Source organism: Talpa europaea, assembly GCF_964194135.1.
Source record: "Talpa europaea genome assembly, chromosome: 1".
NCBI classification, from domain to species: Eukaryota; Metazoa; Chordata; class Mammalia; order Eulipotyphla; family Talpidae; genus Talpa; species Talpa europaea.
Genome location: NC_140073.1, coordinates 144,208,604 through 144,229,777, shown reverse-complemented (window position 1 = coordinate 144,229,777; position 21,174 = coordinate 144,208,604). Strand labels below are relative to the sequence as shown.

General features: G+C 43.9%; 1 protein-coding gene across 1 annotated transcript in view; it reads right to left on the bottom strand.

The window, feature by feature from the left end:
• The window catches only part of CYP27A1 (cytochrome P450 family 27 subfamily A member 1), a 29,792-nt gene extending 9,575 nt beyond the window's left edge, over positions 1-20,217 (bottom strand). Inside the window, exon 1 of the mRNA XM_084248562.1 lies at positions 19,829-20,217. Within this exon, the coding sequence (XP_084104688.1) occupies positions 19,829-20,080 (252 nt within the window). The 5' untranslated portion in view covers positions 20,081-20,217. The remainder of the gene's footprint in view (positions 1-19,828) is intronic.
• Positions 20,218-21,174: the final 957 nt, after the last annotated feature.

Below are 21,174 nucleotides of genomic sequence, written 5' to 3'. Positions count from 1 at the left end.
ATATAGCCAAAGGGGGAAAAGAATCATCAACTCAAAAAACTATATGCTCCACGATGTTTATTACAGCATTATTTACAACAGCTAGGATTTGGAAACAACATAATGCCCACTGATAGAAGCCTGGATAAAGATGTGGTATATACACAACAGAATACTCTTCAGCTATGAGGAAAGACGAAATCTTGCCATTTATAGCAAAATGGAAGAAACTTGAGGGGATTATGTGCAGCAAAGTCATTCAGAGAGATAAAGACAAATTTGGAATTATTTCCCATGTGTAAGTAGCTTAAGCAAACAAAAAAAACAGGTGAACTGACAAAGCAAACTAATTATAAACTAGTTAACATTGATAGCGGAACAGAAGTTTCTGAGGTTGAGGGAGGGGGAAGGGAGAAAGGATCGAAGGACTATAAGGGATGGGGGGGGATTATTTGTCATGCAATCTTTTGAACAGTTGTTTCACTTCTTTAACTTTTAGTTTCCTTAACCAAAATATGAATGGATTAGATTAGGTGCATTCTTCTATGTCTTAATTATTTGTATAGAGAGCTTAAACTATTTCCCCTGGTTATAAAAAATAATGGAAGGAAGTTCAAAAATACCAAAATATATAGAGTAAAACAAACATTGCTTACTTAATAAAGAAAAGACAAGGTTAGGGTGAGGCAGGAAACAGATCCTAGAGGGTTTTCTGGGCTGTGACAGGGGGGCTGGATTTTTTCCAGTGGCATGGATTTTTTTTTACCTCTATGTTTAATTATTACTTTATTATTACATAATACATATTATAATTGTTTTGCAATAACCCCTTTACTTAAAACATTTTTCAAGCCAACAGTTAATAGGCCAATAAAGAAACATCAATTACGGGTCACTACATGCAAAGAATGAAGCTTGACTACTACCCACGTCATGCACAAAAAACAATTCAATGGGCCTCCCTGGTGGCGCAAGGGGTTAAGCACCGCATTATGAAGCAATCCACAGCCTCTGCAGCATGAATTCGATTCCTGGCCGGCCAGGGAGCAACCCACATGGCGCAGCAGACCTCTCCAGACTCGCCTGCTGCTCCCTTCAGCAGTGTACTTCAGTCAGTCTGCCTGTTCTGTTCCCCACTCTGTCTCTGGTGAATCCTCTCACCCCCACATCTCTGGCCTGTACCCCAGCTCTTGTATGAATAAATAAATAAATCTTAAAAAAAAAAACTCAAAATGGATTAAAGAACTAGACATAAGACCTGAAACCATAAAATATATGGAAGGAAATATAGGTAAAACACTGCATGACATATACTTCAGTATCATCTTTAAAGACACATCACCCAAAGTAGTGATAGTGAAGGAAAAGATAAACATATGGGACTACATCAAATTAAAGAGCTTCTGTACAGGGCCTCCCCTGGTGGCGCAGGCGGTTGAGTGCAGAGCTGTGAAGCTGTCCGCAGTCTCTGCAGCGCTGGTTCGATCCAGGCTGGCCGGCAAGGGTCCCACATGGCACGGCCATGTGATGCAGGAGGGTGAGAGGATCCACCAGAGACAGAGTGGGGAACAGAACAGGCAGACTGACTGAAATACACTGCTGAGGGGAGCAGCGGGCGAGTCAGGAGAGGTCTGCTGCGCCATGTGGGTTTCTCTCTGGCCAGCTGGGGATGGAACTTGTGCTGCAGAGGTTGAGGATTGCTTTATAGTGTGGTGTTTAACCCCTTGCGCCACCAGGGAGGCCCTCTTTTTTTTTTTTAAAGATTTATTTATTTATACAAGAACTGGGGTACAGGCTAGAGGTGTGGGAGGGTGAGAGAATTCACTAGAGACAGAGCAGATAGCAGAACAGGAAGATGGCTGAAAACACTGCTGAGTGGAGCAACGGGTGAGACAGGAGAGGTCTGCTTCACCATGTGGGTTGCTCCCTGACCCTCCAGGGATCGAACTCATGCAGCAGAGGCTGTGGATTGCTTCATAGTGTGGTGCTCAACCCCTTGTACCACTAGGGAGGCTCTCAATTATTTTTTTTTTTTTAAGATTTATTTATTTATTTATTTATTTATTTATTTATTTATTTATTTATTTATTTATACAAGCACTGGGTACAGTCAGAAGCGCAGGAGGGTGAGAGAATTCACCAGAGCCAGAGCTGGGAGCAGAGCAGGCAGAAGGAGGGGAGCAGCGGGCGCCATGCGGGACCCTCCTCCAATGGCTGGGGAGCAGCTGGGGATCGAACCAGCGCTGCAGAGGCTGCGGGCAGCTTCGCAACCCAGCGCTTAACCGCTGAGCCACCAGGGAGGCCCTCAATTGTCTTTTTAAAGTAAGTTTTTCAGAAATATTTCAGACAGGTTTTACATTGTATTTAAATCATCACAGAATTCTTGAAAAAATTTAATAACACACAGATTAACATATAAAAAGTTAAAAATTAGCAGATAAAAAGTTGGGTTTTTTTTTGCCACATAGTATATATTAACAATATACAATTTATTTGATGGATATAAAATATAAAATATATTTTTATATAGGTTTAAAATATAAAATTATAAAGACTGCTTTATATAGGATATAAAAATATAAATATAATATGAATTGAGATAAACCAGGTCAACAAATCATTCCAATTTGACCTGATCCAGCACCTGGGCTATAAATATGTACTAATTAGTTTACCACAGAGTCAGCATTAAGTACCGTTCTCAATGTCATGAGCGGATTTCAGAAAATAAATTTTCCCCACACATTTAGAAAATTTTCTAATTTTTTTTTTTTTATGAATGACATGCCATTACATTTCATTCGTATTTGTTTTTTCACAATATAGGATGTCTCCCCTCAGGTGTGGTCACCATAGTTTTCCCACCATCAAAGCACCCATAGTCTTCCACCACAGTCCATTGTGCTCTCCACCCCTCCCCCTTCACTCATACCCTCTCCCTGCCCCCTCCCCTCTCGGATGCCTCAGATCTATGGTCAGCTTTCTGAGGATTGGTTTTAAAGTTTGCTTTTGTCTGACCCTTTGTTTGGTTTCTCTATATTCCACATATAACTAAGACCATTCAGTATTTATCTCTCTCCTTCTAGCTCACTTCACTTAGATAACACCATCCATATTGTCACAAATGGCATGAGTTTATCTTTTTTGATCACTGAACAGTATTCCACTGTATACACATAACGCATCTTCTTAACCCACTCATCAGCCTGGGGCTTTTAAGTTCTTTCAATATTTCAGTTATTGTAAATAGTGCTGCTATAACCATAGGAAACCACGTTTCCTTTCAAACTGGTATTTTTGTGGTCTTTGGGTAGATACCTAGGAGTGGAATTGCTGGGTCATAAGGTAGATCCATTTTTAGTCTTGAGGAATCTCCACACTTCTTTCCACAGGGGATGGGCCAGTCCCCATTCCCACCAACAGTGTAAGAGGGTTCCTTTTTCCCCACACACTCACCAGCACTTGTTTCTGTTGTTTTGTTTTGTTTTTTTAAAGATTTATTTATTTATACAAGCACTGGGTACAGTCAGAAGCGCGGGAGGGTGAGAGAATTCACCAGAGCCAGAGCGGGGAGCAGAGCAGGCAGAAGGACAGAAGCACACTGCTGAGGGGAGCAGAGGGCGGCAGGAGAGGTTGTTTCTGGTTTTTTTATATGAGCCATTTTCACAGGTTTGAAGTAGTATCTTGTTATGGTTTTGATTTGCATTTTCTGATGATTAGTGATAATGAACATTTTTTCACATGTCTGTTGGCCATCAGCATGTCTTCTTTGGAGAAGTGCCTATTTAGTTCATCTGCCCTTTTTCTGATTGGGTTGTTAGTTTTGTTTTTGTTGAGTTGTATGAACTCATTGTAAATCTTTGCTATCAGTCCCTTGTCAGATATGCTCTCACTCATGTTGGTCACTATCTCTTTCATTATCCATAAGCTTTTTAGTTTGATGTAATCTCAGTTGTTTATTTTCTCTCTTGTTTTTTCCCTGCTGCTAGAGATTAGTTCTCACAGATGTTTCTGAAACTTACATCATGGAGTGTTTTGCCTGTTTGCTTCTGTGTATTTTATGACTTCAAGTCTTACATCCAAGTCTTTTATGCATTTTGAGCTGATTTTTGTGTATGGTGTATGGTATGGCCATCCAGTTTTCCCAGTGCTGTTTATTGAAGAGGCTTTATTTGTCACAGTGCATATATTTCACTGTGTCATAAGTTGGTCATCCATAAATGTGTGGTTTTATTCCTGGGCTCTCAATTTTGTTCCACTGGTCTAAAATTTTATTGAAGATTTTTGCATCCGTGTTCACAGGGAGATTGGTCTGTAGTTTTATTTCTTTGTGTTGTCAGTGTTTGGTTTTGGTATTAATGTGATGTTAACTCATAAAATGTGTTTGGAAGAATTCCTTCTTTCTTGATTTTTTTAAAAGGGTGGTGGGAGATGAGGATTAATTAATTAATGACAGTTTTTCTGGCATTTTAAAAAGATTTTGAAGCCTTGGAGAAGTAGTGGTTACATAACACTGAGAATATACTAATGCTGCTGAGCTGCACACTTTAAAATGGTTAATTGTATTATGTTAGGTGAATTTCCCCTTTAAAAAAAGCCTAGAGGAAGTTTGAAGTTGGTGGTATTCAAAAATCTCCAGAGCCTCAGCAAGAACCCTGCTGAGGATAATGGATGGCCGCTCCCATTAGAGAACAGAAAGTTCACCTGAGTTGTTTACTTTGGTTCCAAGGTTTCCTCTTATAAATCAAGGTGTGAAGACAATCAGAGCAATCTTTCCTTTCCCTTGTCAGTTTCTAGCCCAAGACTAAATATCAAGTTTGTTTGTTTGTTTTTTAAGATGTATTTATTTATGCATACAAGAGCTGGGGTACAGGCCAGAGGTGTGGGGGGTGAGAGGATTCACCAGAGACAGAGTGGGGAACAGAACAGGCAGTTTGACCGAAGTACACTGTTGAGGGGAGCAGCAGGTAAGTCAGGAGAGGTCTACTGCGCCATATGGGTTCCTCCCTGGCAGGCCAAGGGTGGGGGCGGGGATGGAGTGGGGGAGGTAATCTAACTCATGCTGCAGAGGCTGAGGACAGCTTCATAGTTGTGCCACCAAGGAGGCCCTAAATATCAAGTTTTAAGGGATGTTTGCTCATTAGCTGTGGGAAGGGCAGCTTACAAGAGTACACGATATGCTTCATTTATATATATATAGGGCCTCCCCTGTGGCGCAGCGGCTGAGCGCTGGGCTGCGAAGCTGCCCGCAGCCTCTGCAGCACGGGTTAGATCCTCGGCTGCCAGGCGAGGGTCCCACATGGCACGTAGACCTCCCCTGCCACCCGCTGCTCCCCTCAGCAGTCTGCCTGTTCTTTTCCCCGCTCTGGCTCTGGTGAATTCTCTCACCCTCCCGCGCTTCTGACTGTACCCAGTGCTTGTATAAATAAATAAATCAATCTTAAAAAATAAATAAATATATATATGACACATGGGAGAAAGTGTGGAAGTTTATTCACCAAGGATAAGCAAGCAGGGAAAATGTTTACTTACCTCCAAGATCATATACATGTTTATGTATTCATTTCATGATGCTTACTAAACACTTCTGTGTACAAAGCACTAAGACATGTGCAGGGTTTGGGGATTACAGAAGATCTGGATTTTCTTTCTGTCTTTTTATTTTCTTATTTCTCTACAATGAGCATACTACTTCTGCAAATTATTTCAACAAAATTGAAACATTTTCTCTTAAATGTGATATGTAATCATAAATAGCATGTAACTCATATTTTTTGTGGGTTTAAAAAAAAAGGGTCATATTTATGGGAAAAGAGGGCCTGTCTGATTGTCATGTATTTTTATCTCAGCTCAAGTTATTATCTGAGGGGTCAGGATCCACTTGGCAGGAGATTTTGTCCTAGTTCTGGCCCTAACGTTAGCATGTTTTGTCACTCTGTTGGGTAATAGCTCTACCAACACCCTCCCCCCTCACGTGTGCATGTGCACAAGTCTTGACCCCAGCTCCCCTCAGTCTTCAGGGCCGGATGTTCTGTGTTGTTTGCAGACCTGCAAGGCGCAGCTGTGAGACTATTTCCCACCTGCCACCTATTTCGCCTGGGAGGCTATCAGGAGATAGTTTCTCATTGCCTCTGGATTCTGATGAGGGGTGCATCTCCTGCTGTTACAGGGCAGTCCCGATATAAAACAGGTTGCCTGGCTGTGGGTCATCACCCGTGCTTAAAAGGACTTATTAATACTGCACTGGAGGCACACACAAAAGGTTAATAAAAGGTTTATTTACAAGGGAAGGGGAAATGAGGAAATGTACAACTCAGGGAGAAAAGTGGGAGATAAAGTCTTAAATGTGTCCTACCCATTCCACCGACCTGGAAACCCAATGGCGCTCTGAGAGCTGGCTGCAAGCCAAGAGCTGTGAAGCCAAAAAGCCCCTCCAAGACCCACATGTCTGGTTTTATACCAAACCTGGCTGCTTAACTCCACCCTCAGTTTCCAGCAACCTTCCCTTTGGTGGTGATGGGATTTGTCTTTCCCAATGTCCTCATGGCTTTGGTCTGGGGTGGGGGTGGAGTCCACAAAGCCTGTATGGAATTAGCTCAGGACATCCTTTTTCCCCTAACACTGCCTGTCCCCCTCAGAAAAGAGTTGCAGTTTATTTTTTTTTAAAGATTTATTTATTTATGCATACAAGAACTGGGGTACAGGCCAGATGCACAGGAGGGTGAGAGGATTCACCAGAGACAGAGCGGGGAGCAGGACAGGCGGATTGACTGAAATAAACTGCTGAGGGGAGCAGTGGGTGAGTCAGGAGAGGTCTGCTGCACCATGTGGGTGGCTCCCTGTGGATTGCTTCATAGTGCAGTGCTTAACCCCTTGCGCCACTAAGGAGGCCCTAAGAGCTGCAGTTTAAAAGAGGCAACTCCCACTGCAGTGGCCCAACCCCTTTTGAAGGGGGTTGTGTGCGGGGTAAGGATCCCAGGGAGCTGGCCCCTTTGGCTTATTCTTTTCACTCTGCAGATAGGCAATAAACTCCCTAAATCTAAACTTGACCCATTGTATTTTGACTGAAAGAATCCATTAGGTCTTGACCTGGCTTGACAGCTAAGGTGTGAATTTGGACACATTTGGTGCCCAAAATGTGCCTGGTAATCACAGAGCCCCTTTACAGGGGTCACCTGAGTCCAGAGACAACAGATTCCATGTTCTAGTCACACATACTTGGGGGGAGGAGGTTCAGGGGCGCTTAGGACTGGTGGGGAAGGGTCCTCCACTAGGGGGTTGTGCAGATTTAGTTTGCAGTACAGAGGAATTCTATCTGTTCTGTCATAAACAGTCCCTGAAAATGAAAACTCATTTCAAAGCTTTGCTTTCTGGAGGAGTTTCTATCCCTCACTACCCCTCCCCTTGGATTCCCTGCACTTCCAGTCACCGGTAACTCCTGAGATGTCCGTGTTAAACCCTTTGATCTGTGTTTCTGTAAAATTCAGCTGCTCTTTTGGGGTCAAGAACTGCAGTGAAGAGAAAGTAATTCTGTGAGTGATTCAGGGGCCTGCCAGCCAGTTCCTCCCTACACACTATGGCAGAGCTGTGAAGCCAGCATTGAGCTGTCTCCTCCAGAGGGTTTTTGTTGATTAGCAAGTTGAAAATCTCAGCGGGAGTGAGAAAAATTAGAAAGCCCCAAGTGGTTTCTGGAAACAATGTTGACAGAATAACAACACTGAATTCCTCTGGCAGTCAAAGAAAAACTTATTTTCTACCAGCTAAAGAGTGACATTCCTGATATAAAAACTGTACCTGCAAAAGGAATCACCCTACCTGGAAGTCGCCCCCTGCCCACACAGACCGATTAGGTGGGGTTTTTAATCCCCTTGTCCCCAAAGCTGAAAAGGTCACAACATCCCTTTAGAAAGGGACATTTAGACTCTGCATGCCGACCAGCAAGGTATGGAATAGGGTTGGGTGAGGAAGTAGCAGACCTGGTTGCTGATTTATTTAGTGACAAGGGAACAAGGAGTCTTGACCACTATCCCTGGGAGCTTTATCAAGTTGTGCTGGTGTTTAGAGTAAGAAGGAAGAAGCTTCTATATAACGCAGAAAGGAAAGAAGAGGAGGGGGAGGGGAGAGGACAGGAGGGAAAGGGAGGGAGGAGAGGAAAGGAGGGGGGGAGAGAGAGAGAGAGAGAGAGAGAGAGAGAGAGAGAGAGAGAGAGAGAGAGAGAGGGCATTCCACAAGTGTATCAAACCTTCTATACCAGGAGCAAAACTGTTTTGCTCAGACTACCAGCTGTGACTACAGATAAAATAGTTTTTCCTGTTGTCAAAGGCTTTTAGTTCCTCAGAGGAACTAGCCTGAGGTCCCCTCTCACAAGGAGCAGGAAGGAAGAAATTAGAGATAGATTTGAGCAAAAACCTAATGAGACACCAGCTAGAAGATGAGAAACTCACACCAGTGTGCATTTTGAGCCAATACACACTCAAGTGTGGAACCAGACCTGTTAAGTGCACATCTTGTAATGTGATGTGCCCTCACCTTTGATTGTAAAGGGCATTCCCAATGGGGAAACAGCACATTTAAGATAGTGGTAGTGGGTTGCGCGGACCTCCAGGAGGCGACCCAGTTCCTTCAGTTTAGATATGTGGTATCAGTAAGTCATGCAGGATTTCAGAGGAAGAGAAGGGTTGGAAGGGAAATCAATGTCTTGATCAAAGAACTAGCACAGACAGATGTGCTTAAGAAAACCATGCACAGACTGTACAGACAAACTTCCACCTGGACCAGATAGCACTCATGAGCCTTTTGAATTACACATGCCAGAGACTAGCATTATACAGCCTGGAGCTAAAATATGTGGCCACCTTAGACCACATATGTCTGACATCTCTATGTCTCTTTGCCTGACATCACCACCCAGAACACCCCATTTGAAAGACAACTAAATGGTGGACACTGAGAAAATGCCAAAGTGTTGCTAAGGCCTGATGTCTCTATCAGGAGATAGGTCAAAAATGAGAACGTCAACAAAATGGGTATTGCTTAAGAAGCATCCCCTATTATGTGAAGGTGGTATGTCCAGGACAGCAGTAAACCGGACATTAGGTGGTTAGTCATCCTCCAGAGGTGATTCAGATGCAAGACCTAAAAAGACTTCGGAACATCCCAATAGATGTTGACTTCAGAAAGGATCAGCTACCACTAAAGATGGCAGAACTCAGATTTTGTCTCTTTAGCTTCATCCTGCTACTATATACCTCATTTGTTCATTTGTCACAGGTATTCTAAACTCTTCAGCAAGGGCATGCTGCTAGGACTTCAGTGGGCCAGTAGAGGTGGAGTATGTGTGGGTTTTGACACCTCCAGCTTCACCCTGGGTAGAGAGCTTGGCTGAAGTTTATATGACAAATATAAGCCTGATCATCTCACAGGGAATCATGGTTGTGGTGATGATCATTTGATGTTGCCTAAGACAAAACAACAGATTTGGTATGAGTCCCTATCTGTAAAATGAGAGTATCAATCTGATGGAGTGATCTGTGTCTCTGAGAATTCTTAGCTGGACATGTGGAAGGTCTAAGTGAAATTGGAGGCCAACGTTGCATATGTGTGGATACACAAGCAAAGATTTGATCACAGTTTATGAGTTATGGCAGACCACTTGTGATCATGCTAGAACAGGATGGGTGGGAGGCTGGGAAGGAGTTGGTACAAAGTCGCCTCCCACACATCTCTCTACTGTTGTAACAGAATAATCTAAAAAGGGGAGGTTCCAGGTTCCCTGCCCCCCTGACATGTGGGCTATGTCAGGACAATCTTAGGAGTTGTCTCTTCATATTCACAATCATTATCATCAATATCCATGATTGCCCAAGAGCAGCAAGCATAGCAAATACTAAAAGAAGCACCAAATTAGATTCCCTGATTTGTCTTGTTAATCACAAATTACAGTAGTCTGGTTTTCCAAGGGGTAGGTGTGGGAAGAAACATGGTTGAACTGTAACAGGGTGGTCACCAGGAAAGGGGGAGGTTCCAGGTTTCCTGCCCCAGCCAAAAGGAGGCTGGAGCTGAGCAGAGAGCGAAGAAGCTGCAGAGGAGACTGAGGAAGGAAGGAAGCAAGATGGAGAGCCTGTCCTGAGCTAATCCCATGCAGGCTTTGTGGACTCCACCCCCACTCCAGACCAAAGCCATCAAGACATTGGGAAAGACAAATCCCATCACCACCAAAGGGAAGGTGGCTGGGACCTGAGGGTGGAGTTAAGCAGCCAGGTTGGGTATAAAAACCAAACACGTGGGCCTTGGGGTTCTCTCACTCGCTCGCCTCCTGGCTTCACGGCTCCTGGCTTGCGGCCAGCTCTCAGAGCGCCATTTGGGATTCCAGATCTGCGGATTGGGTAGGACACATATAAGACTTTATCTCCCACTTTTCTCCCTGAATTGTACATTACCTCATTTGCCCTTCCCTTGTAAATAAACCTTTTATTAACCTTTTGTGTGTGCCTGCAGTAGAGTATTGATAAGTCCTTTTAAGCGCGCCGGTGAGGACCCACAGTCAGGCAACCTGTTTTGTATAGGGGCTGCCCTGTAACAGTTTTAATAGCTCAAGTTCACATCTCTAGGATGACTTTCACACCTAGGATGAAACCCTTATGAAATACCTGCCTGAGAAAACTCAAGACTACCAACAGTTTCCTGCTAGTTGCAGGAAACTAGGGCACTGGTCTCCTAGTGTGTTGGAAGGGTAGGAGACTTACTTAGGTATGCTCCCTCAGCCACCCCCCACTCTACCGCACTTTTTAAAATGCCCAGTCACCTCTACACAAATAAGAATGGAGTTTATATCTCCCCACATTGTCAGTAGTTACTGAATAAAATCTGTTTTCACCACTTTAACTGATAATCAGCCATGCTTATCTTTGACAAGATACCCTGAAAACTCAAAAAATAATACTGAGTCAAAAAGTGAGGAAAATCCAAATATCCATCAACAGATGAATTAACAAATTGTGGTACATCTCTAGGTAGGGGGGCAAAAATCTACCCCCAAACATGTCTTTGGCTAGAGGTTTATTTCATGAAGTGGCCCAGAAGGTTGGGTGGAAGTTTTTGCCATTGTTATTTACCTGTACTTCTCTCCTTGAGGGCCTCTCCCAGGAAAACCTAATCTTTCCCCTGGAAAAGACAGAAATTAAATCTGCATTCCTTTGTTCTCTCTCTCTTGACTGGCTAAACTATTTAAGATGGTGTCTAAAGCCATATAATCTCTCTGATGCTTATTTGATTGTTTGCCGGTTTGGTCCAGGAGGATTCCCTTGACATCTACAATGGAATATTATTCAGCCATAAAAGGAACAAAGTTCTAATGCAAGCTACAGCATGGATGAACTTGGAAAGCATCATGCCAAGTAAAAGAAGCCTTTCACAATAAACCTACATACTGCATGAGTCCACTTACAGAAAATGTTCATCATAGACAAATCCATAGAGACAGAAAAATGGTTGCCAAGGGCTGATGAGGGAACAGGAGGAAAAGGGTGACTGCTAAAGGATACAAGTTTCTTTTGAGATAATGAAAATATTCTAAAATCAATGGTGATGTTTGTACTACTTTATGAATACACAAAGACAATTTGTTCTTTGTACTTGTTCAAAGAGTAAATTGTATGGTACATGATTATATCTATTATGAGGGTGGGAAAGAACATGAAAAACATCTAAAATCTCCTCCCCCCCAAAACTGATAGTGCATTGTGATGTTCTAGTCTCCTACTAAGAGTCCTATTTAGTTTACTGAGAGTGGTTTCCTTGCGGGGAAAGAGACACTCATCACAGCAAAAAAACACTGAAACAGCAAGTAAATAGCACTGAGGACAAACAGACACAAATACCAAGGACTGTTTTGCCTGTGTCAATAAACCGGCCCTTGAAAGCCAGCAACCAGCAGCAGCTGCATCAATAGGAGAGATGTAACTTCAGGTCATTCTTTTGGTCACACTGACATGCCAAAAAGAAGGCCCATTTGGGGTCAAAGGTGAAGAGGAGTCCAGCTGTGACAGTCATGTCACAATGCTGTCAAAGTGTCATCAAGATTTAGCCCCAACCCCTTACAAAAGTGGAATTCACATTTCCAAGTGACAGAAGGTGCTAAATAATCAACAACATTCCCAGGCCTTCCTAGCTCCAGACTCTGCTTTGAATGATCTTCCAGATCAGACCCAGCCAGTGGCACCATTTGGACTCATGATGAGCAGAATTTCTTGTATTGTTTATGATGAATATTTTAATCTGGATGATTAAAGAAAGTAACATTATAAACACCTTTGTACCCATCCTTCAGAATGGAAAGCTGTTAATATTTGTCATTTTGTTTCAAATCTTTTGAAAAATGATATTTCAGAAACAAAGCCCTCTTCTCCCTCCCTTCACCCTTCCTGCCCAGAACAACCACTATTTTGAATTTGAAGTATGTCCTTCCTGTCAATGTCTATATAACATTACGACATATATATCTAATGCTAACTATAGTAATTTGTATGGTTTTTAATTTATAGAAATAGTTTTCTACTGTACATATTATTCTATACTCAACTTTGTTTTGGAGTTCTATACTGATACTTAAAAAGCTTGTGCATTCATTATGGCTGCTATATAGTGTTCCACTATATTGTTAAAAATAGAAAAAATGGACCCAAAATGGAGTCTTTTGTGCTGGGTTCCACCCAGACTGAATACCTAACCTCACTGCAGTTTCAATTTCTCCCAAAAGTGTGACCTTAAGCCCTTAATCAGGAGTTTCCTGGTTATCTGTAGTGAGATAATCTGCAAAATAAAACTTGCTCCCCTGAGGGCCAGGGGCTTTTGCCTGAAATAATCTTTCTTTACTACCCTCTTTCTGACTATAAAAACTTTCCATTTTGTGCAAGCCCTTGCTAGATGGTGTGCTCATTAATAAAGCCAATTAGATCTCTAAATTTATGAGTTTTGTTTTCTAAAGCATGGATATATTACAATTTATTTATCCTGTTGATGGATACTTAACATGTTTTGTAATTTTTGATTTTACAAACAAAACTGCAAAAAACTCTTTTGTGCTCTGTGCAGTCATTATTTTAATAATCATAAAAATGTCTGGTTTTATGTGAGAAGGCAGAACCGTCAGCAGGGACAAAGAGATGTACCACATGGTTTGACAGTAAGAATTTCATCAAGATTTTGCACTTTAGAGAAACAATGGGCTGAGGGTTACGTTTATTAACACTTAGTTCTTCTCTTTAACCACCTACCTTCTTTGTTCTCCCATAAAAGTCCCTTATTTTGACCCTGTGTCATATTTTTTTTAGTCTGTGTACCTTGAATTGCAATTCTTTTACCCCAAATGTTTTTTTAATAGACTCCTGATTTTTTAGGATGGCAGCTCTATATGGAAACAGCCATCTTTACCTGTTTCTTGTGTGTCCCGCCTTTGTATCTTATGTACATACAAACATATTATGTTTATATACCTCACACTCTTTATCCATAAGTTACAGCATGTTATAGTCTTGGCCTTACTTTCTTCTTTTCCACAGCAAGCAATTCATATTAATACACATAGATTGCTCCTATTTTTTAAAAAGATTTATTTATTTATGCATACAAGAACTGGGGTACAGGACAGAGGTGTGGGGGGTGAGAGGATCCAGCAGAGACAGAGTGGGGAGCAGAACAGGCAGATTGACTGAAATACACTGCTGAGGGGAGCAGCGGACAAGACAGGACAGACCTGTAATTTGTGGGTAGTTCCATGGCAGGGGATTGAACTTGTGCTTGCAATGACTGCAGATGGCTTCATAGGTTGCGTCTTAATCCCTTGCGCCACCAGGGAGGCCCTGCTCCTATTCTTTTTAATGGTTGTATAAAATTCCATTATATGAATGTACTATAATGTATTTAATTAGTCCCCTACTGGGACATGTGAATCATTCTGAACTTTTCTAATAAGAAATAATACTACCGTTGAATGTTCTTAAATAATCTCTGTGACCACAGAGTGTATCTGTAAGAACATCTTATTCTTAAATATATAAGAACATTTTGGGCCTCCCCTGGTGGCGCAGCGGTTGAGCGCTGGGCTGTGAAGCTGCCTGCAGCCTCTGCAGCGCCGGTTCAATCCCCGGCCGATTGCGAGGGTCCCACATGGCATGACAGACCTCTCCCGCTGTGCCCGCTGCTCCCCTCAGCAGTGTATTTCATCACTCTGCCTGTTCTGTTCCCTGCTCTGGCTCTGGTGAATTCTCTCACCCTCCTGCGCTTCTGACTGTACCCAGTGCTTGTATAAATAAATAAATAAAAATCTTTAGAAAAAAATAAAGAACATTTTACTTAACAAATTTCTAACAGTAAAGCTGCTAAGTTGGTATAATTCATGCCTTACTCTTTATACCTAGTTTCAAATTTCTCATCCCTGAGTCTTAAAAGCAGTACACCAAATTCTGCTATCACCTCAAGGACAACCTATAAATGTCTGCCAAATGAGACTGAAAAATAGTCAAGCCTTGTCAGGTAACAGGAGGATAATCTCTGGAAGGCTTAATGGTAACTTGAGTGCTGAGGAAGAAAATCCATCTTATCAATGGTGTCAACTAAACTGAAGAAAGAATGTGTTAACAGAATGGGTAATTACAAAATGCACAGGAGGGAGGCCAAATAAGAATAGTTTGGCAACACTGAGAGAGAGAGAGAGAGAGAGAGAGAGAGAGAGAGAGAGAGAGAGAATATTAATCTAATGGACCTGCACCAGAAAACTCACTTAACCAGGCTTTTCTAAGGTCTAGATAAAATCTCCTTGCATCCAATTTTATTCCTTTAGTTCTGAGATGCATGCACACCAAGTAATCTACTAATATAGTTACTAATTTTTATCCCAGGGTACCTGGATCCAAGGAAGAAGACGTGGGTATTAAAATGGTCCCAGACTCTTTGACATCCCTCTCATTAAGAGGACAGATGTATTTTCTCCTCTAGCATCTGGATGGACTCTAACTGCTTTGACAGATAAAATACAAGACAAGTGATTCTGTGCCAGTTTCCAGGTCAAAGTCTGGTAGAGCTAACTTAGCCAGTAAGTCAACATGTGTGCACTCCAGTCCACATATTTGTTTCTGTGGGTTCGGCCAATGCAGAGCAGTCCCCAATAATCTACCCTCACAGAATGTGCTGACAAAATTTTCTGAACCTGAAAAGCTGAGACCTGAAGGACCAACCTTAACCAATCTACATATATGTAGAGTGAAAGAGTGCCTTTGGAGACAAAATGGACGGATCTTGAGGCAATTAAGGCAAGTGAAATAAGTCAGGAAGTGAAGATAGATACTGGGTGGTTTCATTCATTAGTGGAATATAAATAACCAAAGAACACACATGGGCAAAGCACAGCAAACATAATTCTTAGACTATGAAAAATATACTGGTTATCTGAAGGAATAAGGGGGAGGGAGGAGGAGGTCGGGGAAGGAAATGGGTAGAACAATGGCACGGGAGCTTTGGTGGAGGGTAAGTGAAACACGTGCACATGTGAAGGTGTGAAAATACTCCTAAAGCTATAGATATATGTAAATGATAAATTACTAAAAATTAAATAAATTTAATGTGTTCGCATTTCATATTTCCAGCCCTCTTGACATTGTGTTATATATATGGACAAGCATGATATTCACATGTCCCAATGTGCACCCCACCCACTTATGTCCTACAATGCTTCCCTAAGCTGATTTTATTATTTTTATGTGTGATGTGCAGTTTTGTTTTGTTTTTTTAAAAGATTTATTTATTTATTTATTTGCACAAGCACTGGGTACAGTCAGAGTGCGGGAGGGTGAGAGAATTCACCAGAGCCAGAGCGGGGAGCAGAACAGGCAGACTGACGAAATACACTGCTGAGGGGAGCAGCGGGCGTGGCAGGAGAGATCTGTTGTGCCATGTGGGACCCTCACGGGGGCTGGGGATAGAACCAGCACTGCAGAGGCTGCGGGCAGCTTTGCAGCCCAGCGCTCAACCTCTGCACCACCAGGGGAGGCCCGTGATGTGCAGTTTTTGACAACTGATCTACTCTTCCCTGTGGTGTAATAGATATCTACTTTAGGTAAGAGGAATTGGGGGGGGGGGCCTCCCTGGTGGCACAAGGGGTGAAGCTATCCACAGCCTCTGCAGCATGAGTTCGATCTCCAGCAAGCCAGGGAGCTACCCACATGGTGCAGCAGACCTCTCCTGTCTCACCCACTGCTCCCCTCAGCAGTGTATTTCAGTCAGTCTGCCTGTTCTGTTTCCCATTCTGTCTCTAGTGAATCCTCTTACCCCCCTGCACCTCTGGCCTGCACCCCAACTCTTGTATGCATTAATAAATAAATATTTTTTTTAAAAAAAAAAGAGGAATTGGGAGGGGAGGGAGAGTAATCAAAACAGGGGAGGAGGAGCACAGGTAGCCATGACGACGGCTCACAGGTGATGTGGTGGTGGACACTTACAGGGGCTACACCTGAGGGGAGAAATCAAATAATGCACAAAAGTGAACAGCAATGTTAAAAAATTTTAAAGTTCAATAAAAAAAGAAAAGAGGGACCCCAAACCCAGTTTTAGGGGTGAGCTACATGGGTCTAAGCTGATTAGAGTATGCCTATCCTCTCAGCCATTATGATGGGTTCAAAGGCCGGAATTGAGCAGATCAGTCAACCAACTTCTGCAAGACAAGAGAAGTGTCAAGCCAAGAGAATTGCAGAAAAACACAGCTATAGCTTTGATGATATCATGAATCTCTAGGGCAAACTATACCTGAAGGGCACCCAATGATAAGACTTTTCAGTTAAATGAACCAATGAAAATGCTTTATAGTTAAGTCAGTGTGAGTGAAAACCAAAGGAATTTGAACTGAGACAAAGTGGTCACTAAAATACATGTTCTCCCTCACTGAGGATATTGCTCGTTCTTCATCAACTCACATCTGCCACACATAGTAAGAAAGACTAAAAGATTTCCCAGGAGGACCACCCAGATGCCTGTGATTCCAGATCTTTGGGATACAGGAACTGGCACCAGGGGCTTTCCTAAATGCTCACCTGACCTTCCTTTAAAAGGCCACACATTCCTAGCTTTTATTTGTTTCCTCCACTCCCTCCTCAGCTTGTCTAGAATTTCCTTGGTAGTTACTGCTCCAGAGGTAATCCTGAGCAAAACCTCCCAGTAAACTCACCCTGAGAAACAAGTCCTCCTGGGAATTAACTCCCTTCTGACCAGCCTTGAGGTCTTCACTGGATGGCTTATATTTTGAGAGAAGAAATCAAGCAGGGGATGATTATTGGTCTCTGCTTACTTGGCAACTTTGTTTTTTGGAGTTGAACCCACAGACGATAATTTTTTAAACATCTCTGAGTACTTGTGGCCTGTTCAACAAGTCTCAGAAAAAAGAACCTAACAGGGAGGGGCCAAAGGAGACAGCAGCAGCCAGGACAGAAGATGCAGGTACATAGAAACTGGCCAATCTGGACTTCAGAACTTTCAGAGTCATTTTCTCCCTCGTCCTCAACTCCCAATCCAGCATTCTCTGGAGGGTGGCTCAGAAACTGCCACACCTGAGCCTTCTTCACCTGAGACCCTCTCCATTGCTCTGCCCATCTTACTTACATAACCTGATGGCCCCTGTGGGGCATTCTCACACCATGCCTGCCCAAGAGCCCACTGTGGCGCCTCAGAGCAACCAACACCCTTCATCTGGCCTTAGGAGGCCCTCTTCACCTCCCCGGTGGCGCAGCAGATTGAGCGCAGCGCTGTGAAGCTGTCCACAGCCTCTGCAGCTTGGGTTCAATTCCCGGCTGGCCAGGGAGACACCCGCATGGGGAGGCAGACCTCTCCTGTCTCGCCCTCTGCTCCACTCAGCAGTGTTTTCAGCCATCATCCTGTTCTGTTACCTGCTCTAGTCTCTAATGAATTTTCTCACCCTCCCACACCTCTGGCCTGTACCCAAGTTCTTGTATAAATAAATAAATCTTTAAAAAAAAAAAAAAAGGCGCCTCCCTGGAGGCGCAAGGGGTTAAGCACTGCACTATGAAGCAATCCACAGCCTCTGCAGCACGAGTTCCATCCCCGGCCAGCCAGAGAGAAACCCACATAGCACAGCAGACCTCTCCTGACTTGCCTACTGCTCCCCTCAGCAGTGTATTTCAGTCAGTCTGCCTGTTCTGTTCCCCACTCTGTATCTGGCGAATCCTCTCACCCCCCACATCTCTGGCCTGTACCCCAGCTCTTGTATGCATAAATAAATAAATATTAAAAAAAAAAAAAGAGGCCCTCTTCAGAGGCCTGTCCTATGCCCAGTTTCCACAGTTCTTCCTCATTTTTCACCACTGCCCAAAACAACCACATGGTAACCAGTCTGTCTCCGAGCCTAACCTAACTATACCACTCAGGCTTTGACCACCACCCACTGCCTGGAAGATTACACATAATCAGAGGCCACGCTTTTCTCCCAACTCTTGACTGGCTTCTCCAGTTCTCTTACTGAAATTCTCTTTATTGGTTTGTTTTTTGCAAACACGGACTATTAATTATGCTTATATTCTTTTCCAATTTTCCCATTGTCCTTTTTAAAAATGTTCTGACTCTAATAAAATTTGACATTGAAAGGACATCGCCAAACTTTTTTCAAAAAGGAAATAAGTATTCTGTAGCACAATAGTTTCAACTATAATGTATGTCTCAAATACATATAATAATGTATGTCACAATACATGTGAATTTACGTTCATAAGAAATCATATGAAATAATTCTTTCATTTACCAATAAATATTAACTAAGAGTTTCCTATATTATTTGCTTTTGTTGTGAAAATATTTGCATTTTGCCTTCATCTGAAAGGATAGTTTTGCTGGGTGTAGAATTATTTCATTCCACTGTTGTCCCATTATGGTTTCCTTTGAGAAGTCAGCTCAAAATCTTATTGTTGTTGCCCTGAAGATAATGGGTGTTTTTTCCTGCTACTTATTGACTTGTTTGTTCCTTGTCCCCTCATCATCCCCAAAGGAGCATACAAGCCACAGGAGGATGTGGGCCTCATCTCACTGAATCTCAGGACTTGGAAAAATGCCTGGGCAGAGCAATACATTAATGTATGTTAGTAGTTATTAGGAAGACTGATCCCATATAAAAATCTTTGGTTCACTTCCTAAATTCTCTCCATAGTATCCGACATTGGGTTTTCCAGTCTCTGTAGGATGATAGTGGGCAATTCCTTCACCTCTGCCTCACCTCCGTGTTTCACTGGATAAACCCTTCTTAATGGGACATTGATTTCTTAATAACAAAAATAAACCTTTTCCTTAATATCTGTGATTTTGTTTTCGCCTCCTGAGAAGTGATCACTTATAGTCAACTGCAGGAAAATTTATTTTTCAAATTGCCAAGAAGCTTCTATAATCTTCCTGAAGTGTCTCCCAAAAGAAGTCTGTGGTAGCCAACAGCATCACAGGATTGTAACGCTACCTAACATCTGGTAATTCATACATTTGCAGCTGCCTTTCTGCTACCAAGACAGTTCCCTCTCTCTCAACCTCTAAGTTAAATCTGCCGTCCGTCCCAAGTGATCTCCTGCCTGGCGCCTCCTGATTCCTATCACTCATTAGCCTGTTTATTTCTGTTCAAAATGTTCTGGTTCCTCTTTGCACAGAACCTTTACAGGTTTCCAGTTCATGACCACAACCCCAGTGGGTCGGGAGTTCAGTTCCAGAGTCCTCCATTTTTCGTCCCAAGTGTCTCCATCCCCATGTCCTGCTCCCGTCCCGGCTCTCGCCCCAATTCCAGAGTTCCTGCCCCCTCTCACCCCCTTCTTACCTGGAGCTTGTGCAGTTGCAAAGCATAGCCTTTCATGAACAACTCGAAAAGAAAACGCAGATGCCCTGGCCCGGAAAGCTCCTCCGCGCTCCGCAGTCTCGGGGTGCCAGGCCCGGCTCCAGAAGCCTCGGCTGCCGGGAGGGCGGCGGGCATCGCGGCCTTGGCTCTGGGCCCGGGCGGGCAGAGGCCGGAGCGGGCCGCCCGCATCCCCAGCAGCGCCCACCGAGGCCTCGCGCCGAGCAGGGCGACCATGGTTAGCGCCGGCCGCCGCGCCCAGCCCGGGAGTCCGAGAGGCCGCGCCGCCCCCGGGACAGGTCGCGGGGGGTGTGGGGGGCGGACTCAAGGGCGACGGTCAGGGCCGCGCCGGCGGAGGCGGGCCGGGTCCTCGCCGCGACTTTCTTCTGGGCCCTCAGTCCCCGCGGCAGGCCCTGGCTGGACACAGACGCCGCCTTCTCCGCCTGCGGGGTCCCGGCCCCAGGCGCAGACCAGCAAGCTCGGGACGCGGCTGAGGGGGACCCTGGCCTCGGCCGCCTCTGCCCGACGCCCGCTTCGCGCTGGCGAGACTCGCCGCGGGCTTGCAGCTCGCGGGGCTCGGCTCTGCGCCCGGGCGCAGCGAAGTTTGGAGAAGTTTTCGGTCAGGCTTCCCAGGCGGGGGACCCCACCCAGCGCGCGTGGCCGCGGGTCGGGCCAGCCGAGTCACCCCCGCAGCGCCCTCGTCCCACAGGCTCCCGCTTCGCCGAGGGGCCTGGACCCCGCGGGGATGCGCAGACTCGGGGCTGGCTTCTCCCTGCAGCACCCAGGACTGATTGGGGGACTCTGAGCCCCGCCCAAGGGGGGCTGAAAAACTAGGCCCAGCATCCAAAGTCCTCTGATACCTGGAGGAGAAAAGGCAAAGTCAGTATTTGATTTTTAATTGCAATTCTTTCCGTCCTCTGCACACTCCCAAGTCCGGTAAGGCAGGATTTTTCAGACTGCAGGTTGTTCTTAGGAAAAGTTGAGTTCAGGATTAAGCGAACCCTCTCGCACCCACCAGGTTCGTTTTCTTGATATTTTGTACCTTTTTAACCTCTTAAAAAATGGACTGCTTGATGGCATTTTCTTACTCCCTAATTACTTACTTTCTCCCTAATTAATGCTACACATTTTTATGTTATCCCACTTGGCTCTGTTCCACAAGATTCACGGCAGTTTCTCTCATTAGTCATTCCCAAAGAGTGATTAGTTTCTAATTTCCATTTTGATTTCCTTGTTAATGGAGGAGTCACATAAGAAGGTGCTTTTAGTTACATGTAAATAGTTTTGTTTGGAAAGGGACCATTCTTTTGTTATTAATTGATAGTTGTAAT